This window comes from Biomphalaria glabrata, chromosome 10 (assembly GCF_947242115.1).
Source record: "Biomphalaria glabrata chromosome 10, xgBioGlab47.1, whole genome shotgun sequence".
Classification (NCBI taxonomy): Eukaryota; Metazoa; Mollusca; class Gastropoda; family Planorbidae; genus Biomphalaria; species Biomphalaria glabrata.
The window spans coordinates 9,546,746-9,568,461 of NC_074720.1; the positions used below are offsets into that span (position 1 = coordinate 9,546,746).

Consider the following 21,716-nt stretch of genomic DNA (forward strand, 5'->3'; position numbering starts at 1 on the left):
CTCAAAAGCTCCTTTGGCTACGATCATAGAATTTTGAGTGCGTAATTTACTTTGTTTTATATTGAAGAGGTATTTTTTAGCATTAAAAACGGATGGAAGGGGTGTTTAAACTCAAAACTCTTTAGACTACGATCATGGCATTTTGAGTGTGTAATTTGCTTTTTTTTTTGTATTGAAAAGGTATTTTTAAGCTTCAAACTCAGCTGAAGGAAAAAAGGGGGGGGGGATAAACTAAAAACCCCTTTGGCTACGCTAATAGATTTTTGAGTGTGTAATTTGCTTTTATTTTATATCGAAGAGGTATTTTTTTAGCTTCAAACCCAACTGAAGGGGTTTAAACTCAAAACCCTTTTGGATACAGTCAGAGCATTTTGAGTGCATCATACTTTGCTTTTTTTTAATATTGAAGAGGTGGTTTTAAGCTGCAAACACCACTGGGGGGGGGGTGTTAAAGATAAAACCCCTCTTGGATACGCTCTTAGAATCTGGTGACTGATGTATGGATAGTCTTATATTGGTTTGATCGTAAATTTAGGAGGGGGTTTTAAAATCAAAATCTTCCTTAGCTATGCTCTTGGAATTAGGGCATTGTCGTTTGCATTATTTTTTTTTTGTTTTGTTTTATAGAAGAGGGGGTTTAAATGCAAAAATACCCTTTTAGGGGGTTTTAAGCTCAAAACCCTTTTGGCTGCGCTGGGGCAAGTGATGGTTTAGTATTAAAATCTCTTCTAAAATAATCAAAATCAAAGCAAAAAATTAGTCACTAAATTCCGTTTCCCCACCCCCTTGCTACGCCCATGCTTCTATTAGTCAGTTTAGCGAAGTCTAGATAACAAAATGGAATAAGTTGTTTAGTAAATGGCTAATCATGGTTACAAGTATCAAACGAGGATTCAAACAACTCACCATTGGACACAGTGAATTTTGCTTTTTCCCAGTTGTCTGGTCCCAGACTGTTGGACCCGTCTATGACAAATACTAAGTCCATTTGGTTGTGACAAACTGGATCTATGGAAGAGACCGATAATAAATTAGCAACATATTAATAAATATTGATTTAATCTAAACTTTCCTTGGTCGGGTTTTGAAACAACTATTACATATTCGATGCTAAGTGAATCATTTGCCAAAGGGGAAATTCAAAATATTTGTGAGCATGTGAGTGTGTGAGTGTGTGTGTACAAGACTTGAAAAAGGAATATAATAAAAACAATGTTACAAAGACAGTTTGTGTGGAAACACTAATTGAAAATCGGCCCCCGAAGTGGTCCACCCAGGCAGGTAAAAAGGCAGGTTTCAATATTATCAGAATGAAATTCTATCAAAGACAAATGGCAGAAAATAATGGAGAAAAAAGGGTTAACTGATCTTGTGTGGTACCCCAGCGGTCCAGCAGACCATAGGATAGCTGAAAGTGAATGTAAAGTTAGATGTGAACCTGACCTAACTGATGTTTTATAATGAATATCTAATTTATCTAATTATTTTGTTAAGGGCCAATCTCTTATTCCTCAAGAATAAAACATTTCCGTAAAAAAAAAAAGGAAAACCAAAAAAAAAAATAATTTTTCTTTGGTTAGGTGTTCCATAGATGATATGCATCACTGCAGTTCACGCAATAATATGAAAAACAACTTATTATTGTGTGTAAATATAATACATAGTGTAACAGAACTTACATAACTCAACAATACAAATATAAACAAAATATTTTTTTGACACAAATCTACAACCGTTTGCATAAATGTGTTGAAAATACTGCATATATGTGATTCCCCTGATAAATAGCCTCAGATGTTTGTTACAATTAATAGTGAATAGTTGTAAAAGTGGTGTATTTTTATGAAAAAACTGCTTGCATAAGTGATTTAAAAAATTAGATTTTTCGCTTTCAGAAAGAAAAAAGTAGCTGTTGCATCACATCTAAAATATTGTGATGTCGGATTTTTACAATCTTTTCTAGTTTACGAGATCTTAACGGGACAGACGGACGGACGGACGAACAGACATTCCGCACAAAACTAATGTCGTCTTTATCCCTTTCGGGGGCTGCTAAAAATCAATAACAACTTTATGTTCAGGAAATATACTGAACTAAACATTTATATTTTATTTGTAATTGAAAAATAATTAGAAAACAAAAACAACAAAGGCCAGTGATGGGGAGTGAACACAAGACATTGGCGTTTTTATCATGACGCCCTAAAACAACTTAGCTGACCAGCGGAATCACAACACTATAAGATAAATTTGTAGATCTATATTTATAATAATACTTCTCCTTCACTGCTGTCCCCATGACCCCCCATAACGTAAACACAAAAATACGATTGTGTGTGCTCAGAAATTTATGACGTGATCTTTCTACAATTTTTGTAAATGTTTTGTCACGCAGCTCGAGGTTTTTTTTTTTTTACAATGATGAAAGCAAACCATTTGGGCTTAGTTGTAATAGAAAAATATTGAGCGTATAACAGTTTATAATTACGGTTAAAATCTTGAAAGTAAAATAAGAAAAAAATTACTCGTAAAATGATTGACATAATTTGGATCTTCCTTCAGAGTTAAAGATAAATTACCTCCTAGTACAAATCTCTCGCAATACGATGGGTGGGGAATGGTAGGGGACAGGGACTGAACTCAGGACCATCAAGACGACCGAACGACAGTCCAGCGCGCATACCGCACGACTAGGCAGTGTGTGTACATATTCAAATTCTATTCGTTAGAAAAACTCAACAAATACCAAAAAAAAACAACAACAACAAAAAAACTATATATGTATATCTAAGTTCAATGGAAAAGGAATTTTAAAAATGAACTCGTATTTTCTTTTCCGATCTAACGAATTATGGGTAACTACTTGGTTACTTAAGATTACTAACGAATTAACGGGAAAAATTCATAAGCCTACACTATAATCTCGCAGTGCAATACTAGAAACTGCTAGGGGTGTCTACGGTCTGAAGATTTGCGTGGGAAAACTGCCCAGATGTCTGCCTATTTGTTCTGCTGTGTTAATCTACTTAACTCCTATCTAAGTTAAACATTAGCTAGGGCTCTCTCCAAATTGAAAGAGCAAACAGACATCCTTGGATCAATCAGATGCTGCGATGCTCTGTTAGTTTATGTAACATGCTAGAAATAAAGTTCGCGTTATGTCAAACGTCGTGTAAACCAGGAACTTCTGGCTGGAGACCCAATGGACCAGGTCAAAATGTTAAAGTTTGAGCATTAAATAAACTGATTTTAAACAGTGCTAAAGTGTGGGTCTAAATTTAACTATGTGAGCGCCCTGAAAAAAAAAAAGATATCTTTTACAACAAATCTGCGTTTAGCTATCTTGTTACTAACAATAGCTACATTTACTTTTTTTTTAGTGGGAAGCATGGTCAAGAGGGTATGTACGCTTGAACTTGGCTTGGCTTGGCTACGTATGAAAGGGGCTCGAAGTTCGGCACCCTACTCGGGCAGGGTTGTGTTAACTGAGCGCCTAAAGGCAGCACGGAAAAACCTTCTCCAAGAACCCCCCTCCCCACCCACTGGTCCACATATGAGATTTGACCATAGCGCTCTGAGCATGCTATAAGCATGAAAGTAGCGCTATATAAAACATATATATATATATAAATCCTCCTTCGTTGTCTCATTACCTATAGGCCTATAGATTAACTTGGACTCGGACAATATGTTTTTTAATATTTATGTATTTAACTTTTCTTGAGAACAGAAAACAATACTCCACTTAATATTGACGCCTCCTCTCCCTTCAAACCCTTTAATTAAAACAAAACTATTGGCGACACACTTTCTGTATTAAACAATTATCCTGTAAAAGATCATTTTCAACAACGATCTTTTTTTTTTGAGAAGGTTAAAGTAAATACAAATTTTCTTGTAGCATAAATAAAGAGGCATACATTAGAGCCATCATTAGCTTGAATTTACCAAACGTCATGGAAATATACATTACTACATCAATGGTAAACTAATCACCTAAATGTGAACCCAAGACTTCGACCTGTTTCAAATCTTCAGACGTAAGACTGTAGTCCATTATAACAATGTTACATCTCCTAAAGGGAAAGTAGTTACATTGTTCTCTAACTAACAAATTAAGGACCAACTATTACCTATAGAAATTAAAAGACCTGAGGTCTAAAAGTAATCGAGGTAGCAATGAGAGAGAAAAACAAGTCCAAAGAAAAATAGCTGGCGCCAATTTTTTAATTGTGGTGTGTGCGGGCGCCAATGTTTCTCCAGAATAGTTCTCATCAGTCACTAGAAGAAGCGCAGTTTGAGATTCTTCTCTTATAAGTAAATGACTTTAAAAAAAAAGGTTATGCCGCTCTACGCGTTTATTTAGTGCTAATGTTAACCTGAGACATAATATTCTGCTTACTAAAATTATGTCACTGTGAATGGTTGTGGATTTGCACGTGTACATACGCATTATATCCTGGAGAGTAGAGAGAATTCATTGGGTTTATTGGCCTTAGTGTATATAGTTGTTACTTTATATTAATTTCGTTATTTATTTTCTCTTCACAATTTCTAGATCTCTAAAAAAAAATCTAGTCGACTTTAAAAATAAACTCTGATAGCTTTCCCTAGTTTTTAATAATACATTTTCAAAATAACTCAAAATCGTGATGTTCACTGTCAAGTTAACGACTGATGCATTGACAAAGAGAATTATCTGCTCCTGTCAAACAATTTTTTTTTTTACTTCCTAAAGGAAGTTTAAACTTATTTTCGTATTACGTCCCCTGTTTGATATGCTAATGTAACAAAAAGAAAGTCGACCAATCAGAGTAATTCCAGTGCATACCTTTCAACATCCTTTATATTTACTTTTTGCGTGAGAAATGCAAATAGTTCTTTCAAATGTAATAAAGGAACACTCTACTGATGACGTTACAAAAACAGTTTTGGAATCTCCAGACACTAATTGCCATTAAGAATAGCGATGCACGTCAAAAGTTCATGAACCTCTGGGTTGGAAGTCTGGAGTGAACCTCTGGGTTAGAGGTCTGGAGTGAACCTCTGGGTTGGAAGTCTGGAGTGAACCTCTGGGTTAGAAGTCTGGAGTGTATCCAAGAAGAAAGAAAGATATAGAAAAGCAATCATTAAACTCTTCATAAAGCGTAATATTCAGAAGGCCTGGGAAGCAGTTAAGTCGAGAGGGTGCTGCAAGAGCGCAGATCCAACGGAGACAACTCAGTCTCAAACTAGCTTGCAGAACTTACATTTTATAACTATTTCTATTTCTGATAAAAATACGCATTTTTTTTTTTCAATTTGCACGTACTATAAATATGTAATTTTATTTATAGGTTACTTCCCTTTCGTAAGTATCCCAAGAGTTGAGTCTAAGATTCTTGGAACTTTAAGCCCACTGAATCTTGCCCTCATCAGCCTGCCTGAAACAAAACTGAGTCTGGGAAAGATCCGAACCTACAGGGCCGGATCTAAGAAAGGGCAGGTGGGGCTACAGTCCAGGAGAATCCACAAGAAAGGGCTAACAATATTTAGATGGGTCAGCAGCTTTATCCTCGTCTTTTTTTCACATTTTGCCGACAATAATTTACATTTTGCAGTTGGCAGCACTGTCGTTGTTAACAAGTTTCTGTTTATAGTGTGCTCGTAAAATACTGCGGATTTATTTCATTGCGCAAACCCTAAAATTTTCATTTTCATTTTTAATAGTAAAATCTGCATTTTTCTAACCGAAGGAAAATGACATTTAATGGACAAGTACTTTCTTTTGTATTATGACATGCTTTTAGATATTCGCATTTTCATTAATAACCCCTAGCCCTTTCATCTAAGAGTTTCAAAAAGTTTACGAGCCTCTACAAAAAATACTGCCCGGGGGATTGGGCCCTGCAAGCATATATAAAAACGTAAATCCCTTTTACCCAGGGGTCGGCATAGTAAAAAATACAATTTACAAAATTTCAAAGTTTTTAAAGAACCATAATTTTTTTCTTACCAACTATAAATAGTACTCGCATAAATAAAGATTATGTTGTAAAAAAGGACAATGAATCTATTTGTTCATAAGAAATAAATCTATTTTTATTTAAGTTGTTTTTTTTTCACAACAAGTTAGATACTATTATATGTCATTATTAGATAATCACTTATTATGTAAGTAAATAAATTAAAACGCATCAACATTTACATACAACACTAAATTGTACATCACTAACAAACAATCGAGCAAACAAATTAATTGGGAGCGATGGCTTTGCATGGTTTTAGAAAGTCTGGATAAATTTGGCTCATAACTTGCTTTTAGTTTCAAACCCGACTCTAAATTTTCATTTGTTTGTTGGCTTTTTACTTTATTTTTAATTCTATTCATGCAAGAGAACGCTTATTCGCACGAATATGTCGATCTAAAAAATAGTCAGCACTCAAATAGCCAACTTTTTCACTTCAATGTAGCAATCTGTAAGACTATTCCAAGCGTCGAATATAAGTACCTCGTCTCGCACTTTTGTTGCGTTACATACATTTCTGGAGCTCCAACTCTTCCAACTTGATTTTCAACTCTGTAAATTCTCCACAAAGTTTTACTTTTTAAAGTCTAGATACATTATCAAATCTAAATGGCTCAATGTGGATTTCGTTACTTTTAGCGTTGAGAGGATTTACTCTAAATGCTAGAATGGTTTTGTTGGTTTTAAGTTGCTCAAATCTGTCAGCAAATTCATCTTTATTTTTCTAACTGTGCTAAAGTAATTCTTGTCAACTGTTGCACAGGTTTTATCACGATAGTGCTTTGGAAATTCAAAATGAAGTCATTTACCATTCTGAATAAGTCAAGTTACGTTTCTCTTTCAGACCTTACGATCTATTGGGCAGATGAGGTAATGGTCATCTGTTTCTGCGGCCCACGGTTAACAAGAGTGTTATGTGGCCAGCACAACGACCGACCGACTTAAATTTCCCCAACTAATGTCAGGTACCCATTAGATTAAAAACTCCAGTCTTCACGATGGATTCGCTCAGCCACCACTCTAAATGTCTTTAACTAAAAGAATTAATTTTTGTTCAAATTTTTCTTTTATCGGCTGGGTTTCCATTTCCTTGCAGTTTTAGATTCAGCTCATTTAATTTCGCTGTTATATCCACCATGAAGTATTTTTTTTGCAACCATTTGTCGTTCTCAGGGTGATTAATGCCTCATTTATTTCGGATGTATTTATTTAAGACAAGCACAAAGCAAAACGTTTCAACGCCTTACCTTAGGAAAGCCATCGCAATTTATTAGGAAGAAGGAGGTAGAAATACTCAGTCTCCATTTCCTTAAAGAATTCTTTCCTCTGACGATGGTGGAATGCTTTTGACTAGCACTTCCTGGTGTATTATTCAGTGAAACGTTAGTAATTTCGTGGTTTATTTGGCTTCCAAGAATCGTTGTTTTTCCTGTTATACTTTTGGCTCCATCAGTTGCTAGTTAAACGATTCCATTTAAATCAATCTTGTAGTCTTCAATGCATTTTTGCACGACATTCGCTAAATCTTATCCTCTAGTTTGTCACGAGAGCGGTAGCAATCCTAGAAGTTCTTCTTTTGGACCTTGGGAATAGATATACCTGTCAAAAAGGCCAACTGGTGCCGTGTCTTTTATTTCGCAAGACTATACTATAGCCGGTGATAAGGCCAAAGAAGTTGAAATCTTCCAACTGCAAATATGTTACATTTCCAGACATGGTGGGGGGGGGGGGGCTGGAGGCGGTGAAAAGTGAATGCAAGAAGTTGAGAGATAAAATAGGGGCCTAATCCTCGTTAATCGATTCAATTTGTTTCCGTTAAAAATAAACAATATTTGCGTATGGAACTCAAGAGCCGCAGCTAATCCTCCAACGAACCGCATGCTGCTCGCGAGCCTCAGGTTTGAAGTTCACAGGGAGAAAACCGCTAGCATATTTCGAACTCACGACTACTGTGATGTTAGACGTTGAGACTATAACGCAAGCCACTTATGAGAGAGATGAGTCTGGCTCATGTAAGGGACTCTTCCCAGCAAGGTGATAGACACTCAAAAACACTTGTAGGACTTTTCATATTTTTAGCGGCCCGCGTAAGGGGAAAAAGCCGCTATTAGGTTTGTGCAAAATGTCCGTCTGTCCGTCTGTCCGTCTGTCACACTCAGATCTCGAAAACTAGAAGAGATATGAAAAATATTATTTCATCATTAAATCCGGCTTGAAAAGTTTAGGTGCAACGGCTACTTTTGGTTTTCTAAAAGCAAACCGTTTAATTTATAAAATTAATTATGCAAGCGATTTTTTCATAAAAATACACCAATTCTAAAACAATTACGTAAATGTAAGGGAGGCAATGTTACAATATGCTAACAAAGATGGACAATTTTAAGCGTATTTTCAGTATCACTAAGTCAAATATATTTTAAAAATGTACAGGAAATGTTTATAACAAATATAAATAATAGTTAAAGACGTTTTTTCTGGTCAACTAGCTGCTAAAATTAAAAGAAAACATTTCTGTTTTTTTATAAAGTCTAATAATGCACTGTGTATGTAAATATCACGCACATTTTTTTAAATGGACTTTTTATGCAGCGATTTTCGTGCAGTAGCGTAATGTCGCAACATGATCAGGTGCTAAACCAATTCCTTAAACTTTTTTTAAAAATCAGATTTTATTTATTTTTTGTTTAGTGCCCCCATCCGAATAAAAGAAGCTTATTTTTGTGCGTTTTGTCTGTTAGTCGGTCTGTCCGTCACGATTAGATTTAAAAAACTAGAACTCTAAAAGCTATTGAAAATCTGATTTACCCTTTAATGTTCCTCCCATAACATCTCAATAGTTTTAAGCATCTAAAATTGATTGTTCCGGATTTTTTTGTGCAAAACTAATCAACGCCAACAAATGTTTGTTTGCTCTTCTAACTTATATTACATTCAATTTCCATGCTTAAACGTTGCAAAAACAGATTATCAATAATATGTTGTTCCGTTTTTTATGTAAATAGCATATTAATGCTAAATCAAAATCTCTATACTGACTTATATTTCATTAAGTGTAAAAATGTTCCGGATATTGTTTTATAAAACATGAATTATGCCTAATGATTGTTTGAAATCGCGTAAGGCTTTAAAAAAAAGTAATTTACTAGAATTGATTACTGAAAATTACTTTTTAGACATTTAATTTTCTTGTAAAACATAACATAGAAGTTTTGTAATCGATAAAGAAAGTTCCGGATTTTGTTTCTTACAAATCGTCGCCAGAAATTTCCGAATTTATTTAAAAATCTACTAAAGCCAAATAATTGTTTGAACTCCCTCTTCTAATTAATAAACAAATAATCTTCTCATTTACGAAATAATGTTTTTACGGATTTTTATGAAAAATATTTTAACTCACTACTCTCTTACAGTACATTTAACTTTCTACCTAAAACATTAAAAAATCTAATTATCGTTAATATTATGTTCCGATTTTTAAGGAAAACAGAATCCAAACACCAAAGTAAGGTATGAAAATCTCTCCACGTGGCTGTAGTACATCTAATTTTTATACGAGACCATCCAAAAAATTTAATTAACGGTATTACATTTATCTGAAATTCTCTTTTTCTTTTACTATTTATACAAACATCCGGAACAGTCTATTATATAAACTTTTCAATTGTGTTCATACCTAAAAATTATTGCGATGTTTTGAAACGTAAAATAAAGGTTAATCAATTTTTAATAACTTTTAGTTGTTTTTTTATATCAAGATGACGGACAGACCGACTGACAGACAAAACGCAAAAACAATGCGGCTTTGATCCTTTTTAAATAAATTCTATTAGAACTCAGTGCATCAATGTCTATGAACCCTCGTTAAATATCTCGTGTAAATAAAGACATTTTTTTTTATGGTACCGGTACTAGCCTATTGTGAGGTAATGGAATTTTTTTTCTTTGACGTCATATGAATGGACTCTTTAAATGTAATGTTAAAAGAACGCACTCGGTGCACCAATGTCTATAAACCCTCGAAAATATTGCTTGTATTAATGAAAACATATTTTAGTCTAACTAAGCCGTGTGACGTAGTGTTTTTTTTTCCTTTGACGTCACATGGAATGAATTCTTTAAATGAAATGCTAAAAGAACGCACTCGGTGCACCAATGTCTATGAACACTCGAGAAATGGCTCGTGTTGATGAAGGTGATTTTTAGTCTAGCTAGGCCTTGTGACGTAGTGTTTTTTTTTCCTTTGACGTCATATGGAATGAATTCTTTAAAAGAAATGCTAAAAGAACGCACTCGGTGCACCAATGTCTATGAACACTCGATAAAAGGCTCGTAATGATGAAGGCGATTTTTATTCTAGCTAGGCCGTGTGACGTAGTGTTTTTTTCCTTTGACGTCATATGGAATGAATTCTTTAAAAGAAATGCTTAAAGAACGCACTCGGTGCACCTAAGTCTATGAACACTCGATAAATGGCTCTTATAGATGAAGGCGATTTTTAGTCTAGCTAGGCCGTGTGACGTAGTGTTTTTTTTTTCCCTCTGACGTTATATGGAATAAATTCTTCAAACGAAATGAAAAAAGAACTCGGCATAGTAATGTTTATTAAGCCTCGTTATGTGACTCGCGTTTAAAAAAGGAATGATATCTTGATTTAGATCTAATCTAGATTTTTTAAACTAGATCTAGATTTTTATTACAGTATATCTAGATCTGGATTTATATTCTAATTAAAATTATTTTAGAGTCTAGATCTAGAATTTCTAGATCTAGTTTAGACTAAAATAGACTAGATTAAGATGTAGAATTTCAATTTCTAAACTTAAAGTGTAAAAAAAGTGTAGATTTTCATTTCCAAACGTTTTGATCAATATTGTAATGTTTTAATATACTAAAACTAATCTACTATTTTTTATTAAATTTAAATTTAAATTTATGGCAAATGAATCTTTGAAACATTATTACTTTTAACCATCGGATGGCTGCCTGGTCGTGCGGTTTGCGCGCTGGACTGTCGTTCAGATTTATTGATGGCCCAGGGTTCAAACCCTGCCCGCTCCCATCCCCCGTCGTCCTGCGGGAGGTTTGGACTAGGAAGTAATTATCTTCAACTCTGAAGGAACATCCGAAACGTGTAAAACATTTTACATCAAAATTAAATCACCTCTTGAATATTATTTGCGAATATGCAGATCCGACAGGGATCCGACTTCGACGGGGGCCGCCTCTGAGTTTGTGTAACACAAACTCTCTTTGTAATCTTGTTTTTTATTGTTTCATGTTTTTACATTGCGATCTAATAATAGAAATTGTACATTTATTTCGGCTAATCGAATTGAGCTAAATTAAATAATTACCACTAATAATTTGATTTACTAGTTTTTTGTTTTGAATTGGTTCAAGTTCTATTGGTAATATGAATAATTGTGCAAAGTTTCAACTTAATCCGACCAAGCGAAGTGGGAGAAATAACGTGTGCTAAATTGTACCTGACAGACAGACAGACTTAGTAAAACATCTGTTTAAGTGTTGGAGAAATGAGTTATTTCAACTTTTTACTTTCAAGTCATTTGGCTTTGGTTCAAGTTCTAATACTAACGATACATTGGACTGTAGGACTATGGTCAGAGAAAATAACTTTAGATGTTACTAAGTTACCTGCTTGCTGCGTGAGTCTGTTACAGGTAAATATGATAAACAGTGAAGTCAAATACTTCATCGTCTCTAGTGTTCTTATTTTGACCTGTAATAAGAATTAGAAAAATATTGGCAACATTTCCCGTTCTTTAATTATGAAAATATGTCAAGATGGACTAGATCTTCAGCAGACGATCTATTATCACTATGTCTACCTTCTAAGATGCAAAGTAACAAGGGTAATAACTCCGTTGTTCAGCAAAGGCACTCCACGAGTTTATTTAATTTCTTGAAGTTTGAATAAAAAAACAACATAATATTCATGATTAATTATAGTCCGTGATACATTTGATAGTTTTGGTTGTTTCTAATGTATAAGTTCCACATTTAAAGCACAACCTTTATTAAAAAATAATTAACTTGCAAGAAGTAAAAGAAAAATGTGGGAAAACTCTTTTTAAAACTAAAGATAATAAAAATGTAATTTTATGGAATATTCTAAATGTTATACAAATGGATACAATAATCGACTTACTTGTTAATATTGCACGGGTAATATTCTCCTTATGTTCAAAACAAATTGTCTACACTTTTCTTTTTTTAAAGACTTGTTTTTTTTTGTATCTCACTATAAAATTAAAGAAAAAATTACATAACTTTTTTCACGAACTAGTGTAGTCTGTATTTTTTTAAATCTCTTATTTTACATCAAGGTTAATTAAAACTCTCTGATATTAATGAGATTAAAATACTTAATACAGTCTCGGAAGACAAGCCTTATTATTAATACAATTAAAATAAATATTTTAAATATAGCCCCTATATATTTAACCCTCTGCTTGTTAAGCTAAACTGATATCTAAAATAATGAGAAAAAATTAGTGTTCTCTGTTATTTAAAAGGCTAAGCATTCCTTATTCGGTAAAGATTGAGGCCTCATCCCCTTTCATCAATATTCAATCCCACCCGCCAACATTACACGTAAAGTGATGACGCCATTCCTTACGTTTCTCTCGTCTCACAAGGATGGCGTACGGTGAAAGTTAAGAAAGGAATTCTATTTTAAAACATTTAGGTACCGTAAGATGTCACTTTTGAGATTTGCGATTGGTTGCTAAAAATAGAATGAACTTTGACACTGCGTGTTTTTCCGACTTACTTTTCTTATGCTTATGTACACTACGCGTGGAATCTATGAGTTCAATGGCGCAAGGATACATTGGCTCAGACGATGAAAACATTAGAAGTAAATAGGTCTCCAGTAACCGATTTAAAAACTCTCTATAAATGAAAGAATACAAATATTTTAAACAAACTGTACTACACAACATATAAGTAATAAAATATAATGTAATACATTCTGAAACAAGGGCGGGTTGTATGTAGGAATCGGCCCAAGCATGACCATACAATCCGGCCCACCAGCTGTTGTACGATATATAGTTTGCAATGATGAGCATCGATTTATATACTTGTCGCCATGATGCCTATTGCACTGTCCCCACCTGCTCACTAGGTGCCTGCCTTCCGAGTATTGGCCCCAATGCCCACATGACCATCCTACCCCTGTTGTTAAAAATGTGTACAAAAAGAGGAACGATTTTAATCATATAAAAGTTGGCAGCAAACAAAAGAACTCTAACAAGTTTTCTACTATATTTTTTTTTTGCATAGGCTGTTTGACCAGATTCAAACGTAACTTTAGTTTTTGAAGGCAGATTAAGAGTATTGGGAATACATCATTACGCAATGTACTCTAGGAACATTGCTATACCTTGCTTATTTCATCCTTGGTATACCGTTTAATACATAGAAAGTTTTGTGGAACGTAAGCCTTTAGGCTCACAATGCATTTTTTTTAAACCTTCAAGAAGTTCATTTATGGCATAAAAGAAAATAAAAATCAAGATTACAAAGACAGTTTGGGTGGAAACACAAACTCAAAATCGGCCCCACGAAGTGGTCCACCCAGCCAGGTAAAAAGGCAGGTTTCAATATCATCAGAAAGAACATCATAATGAAATTCTATCAAAGATAAATGACAGAGAAGAATGGAGAAATAAGGTTGACAGATCTTGTGTGATGCCCCAGCGGTCCAGCAGACCAAAGGATAGGTGAAAGTGAATGTGACGTTAGATGTGAACCTGGCCAAACTGATGTCTTATAATGAATATCTAATTGATCTAATTGTTTTTATAAAAAGTCAATCTCTTATTCATATCCTCAAGAATAAAACATTTTTCTTAAAAAATTCCTTTAGTCATTAGTTTAGTTTCTTCTGCCAATACGGGTTGCGACAGTTCACGCGATAATATGAAAAACTAACTTATTAATTGTTGTTTTAAATTATGCCCAACTTATATGCATACTAAATAGATCTTTTTTCTTTAAAAAAATGAAACATTTTTTTGTGTGTAAATGAAGTAGTTAGTATGACAGAACTAACATAACTTAGCAATACAATTGTAAAAAAAAATTTTACAAAAAAACTTAAACCATTTGAATAAATGTGTTAAAAATATGTTAGAAAGTCATCTCTCCTACTAAAGAGCCTCACGTGTTTGTTGCTATTAATAGTGAATAATTGTAAAAGTGGTGTATTTTTCTGAAAAACTGCTTGCATAAGTGATTTAAAAAATTAGATTTTTCGCTTTCAGAAAAGAAAAAAGTAGCCGTTGTATCAGAACTTTGAATGGTCTAAAATATTATGATGTCGGATTTTCACTATCTTTTTTAGTTTCCAAGGTCTAAACAGGACGGACGGACGGACGGACCGACTGACATTGCACACAAAAATAATAGCGTCTTTTCCCTATCGGGGGCCGCTAAAAATGAACTTTTTAAGATCCCCATTAGCTGAAAATTATTTTTTCTGAATGACAATTTACTGATACCAAAAACCTTTTTTTTTTCTCAACCATTATTTTATCATTTATTTGACATACGATTTTTACAGAGATGTATTTTCCAGAGGATAAAAATTCTCACAAGGAAGATGGATTTTCCAGCCTCAGTCTCATCTTGTAGTAAACGGTGAGCGATGACTAACATTAAAATAGCAAGAAATAGGTTGGAAGTGGATGGGTTGGCTTGTGTCATCAGTTCAGACATGGGTTAGGAAAATAGACCAGGTGCTTGACATTGACATTGTCAACATCTCCTGGGATTTTTACAGATGTTTATTTTGGCTGTTAATACACGAAAAACTCCGTTATTTTGTAAAGTAATTCGAAATCTGAATCTAAATTTAAAAACGCTTCAATTGATTTTAATCGTTAACAGAAAAAACTTCGTAAAATTAAAATCAATTAGAGTCTAATTTATGTGGGGAACTAGCTTTTTAAAATTCACTTTCTTTGGAAGAACGTGTTCAGTAGTTTGACATACATTCACTTCCTGGTCAATAAGGTCAATGTCAGGGTCAAGTATTGCTTCGGAAAGTCCCAAAACTTTCTTTTTTATTTTTCTATTTTACAGAAAGTTTTCTAATTCAAATTGATCAAAAGGAAAACAAAACAAAGTAAAATAATTTTATATCATGTAATATTTAGTGATCAATTAAAAAATACATGCATCGTGAATACCTATGAATACATTATTTTATTAATGGTCCAGCCGCCCAGTTGGTATTGAAACAACGTAAATACCCAGAGGACGAGGTTTGGGATTATCCAACACAAACATCTGATACAAATTTATATCAATCTTATACTGGATGTTTCCATAATCCATTAAAACGACTAATGCTATTAAGATGTCTCATTAAAGAAAATTTCTTTACAAGCGATCTTAATTCGCCACCTTCACAATTCACCACCTTCACATATTCCTTAGTTTCTTTGGAGCACCACACAAGATCAGTTGACCGTCTTCCTCAATTTCTCTGTCTTTTGCCTTGGATAGAAACTCTTTCAATAGTAGGCTCGTCTACTCTTTTATGTTATCTTCTCATCTCTTTCTCTGGCTTCTTCTTCTTCTTTTTCCTGGTACTGTTCCCTGAAGGAAAGTCTTAGCCAGCCTTGGAAACCTTACAATATGGCCATATAGTTTTAATTTCCGTTTTTTTTTAACAGTCGTTAGCAGGTCACCGTGGGGTCCAACCGCTGTAATTTCCTTATCTCTAATCTCTTGGTTTGTGATGTGGTCTTTGTATGTGACACCTAGGATCTTTCTGTAGCGCCTCCATTCCATTGCCAGGATTCTCCTCTCCAGTCTGAAGTCAGCGTCCTAGACTCGCAAGCATATAAGAATGTGGTCATGACCAGGGAGCGCATCAGTCTGATTTTGGTGTAAATTGGATCACAATAAATATCATGGTTATCAAAATTACGGTATTAGCTTCTATGACCTAAATGACTTTGTAAATGAAATGTGAGAACTGTCTTCAAGTCCGAAGAATAGATGACTACCTAGCCCGAGTTTTGGATATTCTAAAATTGTCGCATCGATTTTAACAGAGATAGGACAATATTATGTTTGATAATGGAATGATAAACAACACATAGCTTCATTTGCAAATAAGTCAAGCGAGTTTTGTTTGTATTGAACTGCACACTTTCTTGTCAAATGTTATCGCTGTTCCTTAATCATCAATACACAATTGCATGGCTTAGATTCTTCTTTTTTGTTATTCTTCAGTTCAGTATTAATATTTTAAATATTTGAACATTTATTATCAAATCTGTATAAAACAGATTTAGTGTAACTTGGTATAGAAAATAAATCGTGGCTATATCTGCATTCAGACATCAAATATTAGAGCCTTATATAATTCAAAGTTCTCTATTAGATAACCAATGAAGAGATTATTGATTCTCAACCAATATCAGTACAGAATGTTGATCATATACATTTCCAAAGTATTACTTCGTTTATGTATGAAAGACCTTTATGTGTCTTTTTGTTAAATATAAGTTTCAATTTTTTTTTCAGAAATCATTGTTAAGCGCAGTCTCCACTCTCATGCAGGTAGGTTAGAAACCAATCTCCACTCTTCTGCAGGAAGGTAAGAAACCAATCTCCACTCTTCTGCAGGAAGGTAAGAAACTAATCTCCACTCTTCTGCAGGAAGGTAAGAAACCAATCTCCACTCTTCTGCAGGACGTTAAGGGAACCAATCTCCACTCTCCTGCAGGAATGTAGGGAACGGGAGCAGGCAACGTTCGAACCTGAGACCATTGAGATGTCTGGACGAGGTGCTTACCACACGACCAGTCAGCTATAAGATTCCCTTCTTTTTGAACGGTTTTACCCTCATTGGGAAAGCGCATTTGTATTACTTAGGCCCCTTTTAATAAAATGTAACACAAAAATCGAGGTGAAAGAAAAGTGTTATTAGAATGTTATGCTTCGTGACGCTTGTGTGTGTGTGTGTAAGAGTGCGTATGCATGTGTTTGGCGTATGAGTGTGTGTGTGTCTGTATGCATATGTGTGAGTGTGTCAGGGGTGAGAACATTTGCAGAAACTTCAAGTACTTGCCGAGTGCATCTGTGGGACTTTGGAATGTCAATAGATGATCGAATGAGGTTTAACCCAACCCTTACCTGGACAAGTTAGGTGAGTGTGTGTGTGTATGTACGTAGGTCTTTGAAATCGTGCTTTGAAAACTTTCCCAGATGTTGTAACAGAGTTAAACAGAGAGTAGTACTTTTGAGGAGGGAAATGTGTGACAGCAAGGAGAGAAACAGCAAGATAGAAAGTGAGAGAAAGTGAGAGAAAGTGAGAGTAAGATGAGAGAAAAGGAGAGTGAGAGCAAGAGAGAGAGAGAGAGAAAGAGAGAAGAGAGAAAGAGAAAGAGCGAGAGTAGAGAGAAGAGGAGAGAGAAAGCGAAAGAAGGAGAGAGAGAATGAGATAGAGAAAGAGAGGGAGAGCAACAGAGAGAAAGCGAGAAAAGAGATAGAGAAGAGAGAAAGAAATAGAGAAAGAGAGAGAGAGATCGAGAGAAGAGAGAGAGAGAGCGAGAGAAGAGAGAGAGAGAGCGAGAGAAGGGAGAGAGAGAGAGTGAAAGAGAGCGAAAGAAGAGAGAGAGCGATAGATGAGAGAGAGAGAAGAGAAAGAGAGCGAGAGAAGAGAGAGAGAAGAGAGAGAGAGAGAAAGTAAGAGAGAAAAAGAGAGAGCGAGAGAAGAGAGACAGAGCGAGAGGAGAGCGAGAGAGAGAGAGAAGAGAGAGAAAGAGAGAGAGAAGAGAGAGAGAGCGAGAGAAGAGAGAGAGCGAGAGAAGAGAGAGAGAGAGAGCGAGAGAAGAGAGAGAAGAGAGAAAGAGAGAGAGAAAGAGAGAGAGAGTAAAATAACGACGTGCTTAAGAAAGTGACAACTACTGCAGACAAAAATTGAAAAGGAATAAAAGCTCCAAAGAAGGTCACGACTTGTTCTCATGGAGACGACCTAGTGGAGACCAAGAATCCTAGAATTGTTACAAGGCAAAGTTACGTTCTTTCCCTCTCTTCACCCGCTCCCCCTCTCTATTTTACATGAAAATGTCCACAAACAAACATAAAAAATCACCTGATTGAAGAATAATCAAATCTAGCCACAAGACAGGAGAGAAATGGTTAATTTTTAACCATTTGTGTCACAGACATAAAAAAAAGGACAAATATTAATTCTGAGGATTTTCAGGATACATTTTCCATTCTAATCAATGTCAAGGACGCTATATTAAAAGCTCACCTCTGTCAACGTAATTCTTTTTTAATGCTAACAATGTAAACCTTTTTAATGACATGCCTATATAACAGCACATATTTTGTAATAGCCTACTATTTAGTGATCACTAAATTTAGTATCTTGAGATAAAGTATCTAAAGATTAATTGATAATTTTTTTTTGTATTTAATAAGAAAATTGCTTGGAGAGCTCTTCCAAAAGTTTTCCTGGTAAACTGCTTCACTTTTTCACAATTACGTTTTCATTCGACATCACAAAAAATCTGTTGGGCCGCCCCTGGGAAGACCTATGACTCACAAATGACATAGAACGCAAAAAAAAAAAAAGGGTCTTCAATACTTGTCCATTTTTTTTTTTTAACATAAAATAACAAGGCTCCGATTGGTTAAAGTCTATATTGAGTCTCCTCATGTGCGCTACGGACATGAAAGAGAAAGAGAAAGAGAAAGAACGAGGCGGGAGACGAGTAAAGAAAAACATCTTTATTGAAAGAAGATTTAAAGGTACGCCGTGAATCGTGTGAATGTAATTTTTAAGTCAACATTAAACACCCAGGACCTGATTCAGACAGACGTTCTTTTGACCGCCCACTGTTTAGTAGTCGACGTCATTAGCGTGAGGCGCCTTATTACAAAGCTTGTGTTACCTCACTTCGTCTTTCTGTCTGTCTGGGTGGATTCTTTTACACTTTTTTTTTCTCCCATTACTTCCCATTCTCGGACCAAGTTGAAATGTAGTACAACTTATTCATAGAGGGAGACTCTACACGAATCACTCGAGGGAAAAACCAAGAAGTAGTCAGTCAACTACGCTATTGTTGTCAATTGTTGTCAATTGTAGTCAAACTGAATTTCCATTTGATTGAATCAATAAAATTATCTTATCTTATCTTATCTTTTTGTATCTTATCTTAATGGTGATTAATTAATTTCTCTTTTCTCTACAAGCAAATTAGATAAATCTTGCAAATTAAGAGATTGCAGTAATTGTGTGGTTCTTTCTGCTATATAACCTTCAAAATTATTTGTTTGTATAATCTGCTTGGTAGTTGGTCATAGTGTGGGAAATATATACTTTGCCAGGTTAATACTTTAATACTTATCAAAACCTTCTCGGGCCGCCTCTTTGTAAACCTGGTATTACAAAGCTTATATTAACTCTATCTGGTAAAAAATTTGTACACGTGTTAGACACCTTATTTATATAGGTTAGTTATTTTAGCGACGCACCATAGAAGACGCATATTGAACGGGACTAGTGACGTTTGGGATATGTTGGGTTAGAGACCGGAAAATCAGTTAGCGATAGAATACTCCAGGGTAACGACGTGTTTAGTGACAGAGACTTCTACTGTGGCCTTTTATCAGAATAAATCCATGTGAACTTGTTCATCAGAGTTGACTACATCTCTTCACTCGTTAAAACAGGTGTTGTTTTATTCTATATGTATTGTTGTTCAACTACACGGAATACACCCGAACAATTACACCCAAACGCTTGCAGAGTAATTGGTTGACTTCAAGACAGCCTGAATAAGCAACAACATCACACACGTTATTTCTCCAACAATAAACACCAATCTCGGATCAAGCTGATACTTTGCACAATTATTTCTTTTACTTAACACAAGAATGAAAAAAAAAAGTAAATTAACTATTGGTAATAAATAATTTTGTTTGGTATCTCAAACAAGGGAAATAATTTGTACTTGACTGAAGTGGTGGTATAAGCTGAAGTAGTCTCATTTATAGATCGTCGTCAGAGTCTTGGTAAATGCAAATACAAAAACAAGACAAGACAATAGAAACAATAGATAACTATGTTCCATGTTCATAGGCTCTCCACCAGCACAGTGGTTACAGTGTTGGCTAGAGGCATGAGTTCGAATTCAGTTCGTTCCCTCTTTTATTTTTATAATCTCTTTTTTATTGCTAGTGTAGGTCTATTAGGTAGGTAGGTAGACCACTTCACATATCTGGGTAGTATAGTGTCAATGACGCCTCACTTTCAAGATAAGTTGATAACCGCCTGGCCAGGGCCAGTAGCGCTTTTGGACGCCTTCAGGCGAGAGTTTGGAGGAATAAATCGCTCCACCTGCCACCTGTTCTCTCAACCCTTCAATATGGATCTGCTGACAATAGTTAAGCTTGCATTGGGTGTGGCAAAATATGTAGGTCACAGCTGCAAATGCGCAGCCACGAGAAATACTGCATTCCTCACTAATCTTCGGACTCGAAGACACGCCTTATTATTATTATTATTATTATTATTACATGACTTATCCAAACTATTGGTCGATATTGCGTAGGCGCCTTTCTTTTCTTGGTGAAAACTAGAATGGGCCGGAAGCATATTTTTTCTACTATATCTTTTGCACTTTTCAGTTCTCGTTTCAAAATAAAACTGACATTATTAAGCTGTGAATTTAAGTGTAACTGATAGACAAAAATTCTGCACAAAAATACGGGTAGTTGGGATCAAACCTGATAGAGGCTACATAACTGTGTTCAGTTTCCACTTGATCCGAGAATAGGCTTAAGAGAAATAACGTGTAAAAAAAATCGTAATAGAGAGAAAGAATGAGTAAATATAGGCTTTCGGAAAAATTACTAATCACTGACTTTATTCGACAAATAGTAAAAACGTTTATGGAAGCCATGAAAAAAACAAGGTTACAAAGACAGTTTGTGTGGAAACACAAACTTAAAATCGGCCCCCGAAGTGGTCCTCCCAGGCAGGCTTCAATATTTTCAGAAAGAACATCCAAATGAAATTATATCAGAGACAAATGAGAGATAAGAATGGAGAAAGAAGGTTGGCAGATCTTGTGTAGTGCCCCAACGGTGCAGCAGATAGGATAGGTGCAAGTGAATGCAAAGTTAGATGTGAACCTGGCCTAACTAGTTCCCCTATTCAGAACTTGTGGTCTATAGGGCAGATGATGTAAAGTTCATCTGTTTTTGTGGCCTACGGTTAACGAGGGTGTCATGTAGCCAGCACAACGTCCAACCGCCTTTACTTTTCCCCAACTAATGTCAGGTACCCATTAGAGCTGGGTAGACTAAGAGGCGCCCAAGGATTCCGAAGTTGAATATCCCAGTCTTCACCAGGATTCGAACCCGGGACCCTCGGTTCTGAAGACAAGTGCTTTACCACTCAACTAACGCGCCTCTCCAGGCCTAACTGAAGTCTTATAAATAATTTAATTGTTTTGAAAAGGCTCCATCTTTTATTCGAATCCTAAAAAAAAAAAAAAAAAAAAAAAATTACTAATCGTTTTAAGTTAGGTCTAACTTATAATGCATACTAATTAGCTTTTTCTGAAATTGATATTAATCTCGATAATGCTCAAAGCGACATTGACAGATACAAATCTCGTCTGGAGCGAAAGATACAAAGAGACCTTA

At 35.1% G+C, this 21,716-nt stretch overlaps 1 protein-coding gene across 3 annotated transcripts in view; it reads right to left on the reverse strand.

Annotated features, from left to right (window-relative positions):
* LOC106076078 (cartilage matrix protein-like) overlaps positions 1-12,666 on the reverse strand; it is a 32,317-nt gene extending 19,651 nt beyond the window's left edge. Inside the window, exons 1-4 of one of the 3 annotated variants that reach the window (XM_056043833.1) lie at positions 12,649-12,666; positions 12,178-12,270; positions 11,664-11,748; positions 907-1,008 (exon numbers count right to left, since the gene is read on the reverse strand). In XM_056043833.1, the coding sequence (XP_055899808.1) occupies positions 907-1,008; positions 11,664-11,724 (163 nt within the window). In that variant the 5' untranslated portion in view covers positions 11,725-11,748; positions 12,178-12,270; positions 12,649-12,666. The other 2 variants (XM_056043832.1, XM_056043831.1) reach the window with 2 other exon arrangements.
* Between the last annotated feature and the right edge of the window lie 9,050 nt (positions 12,667-21,716).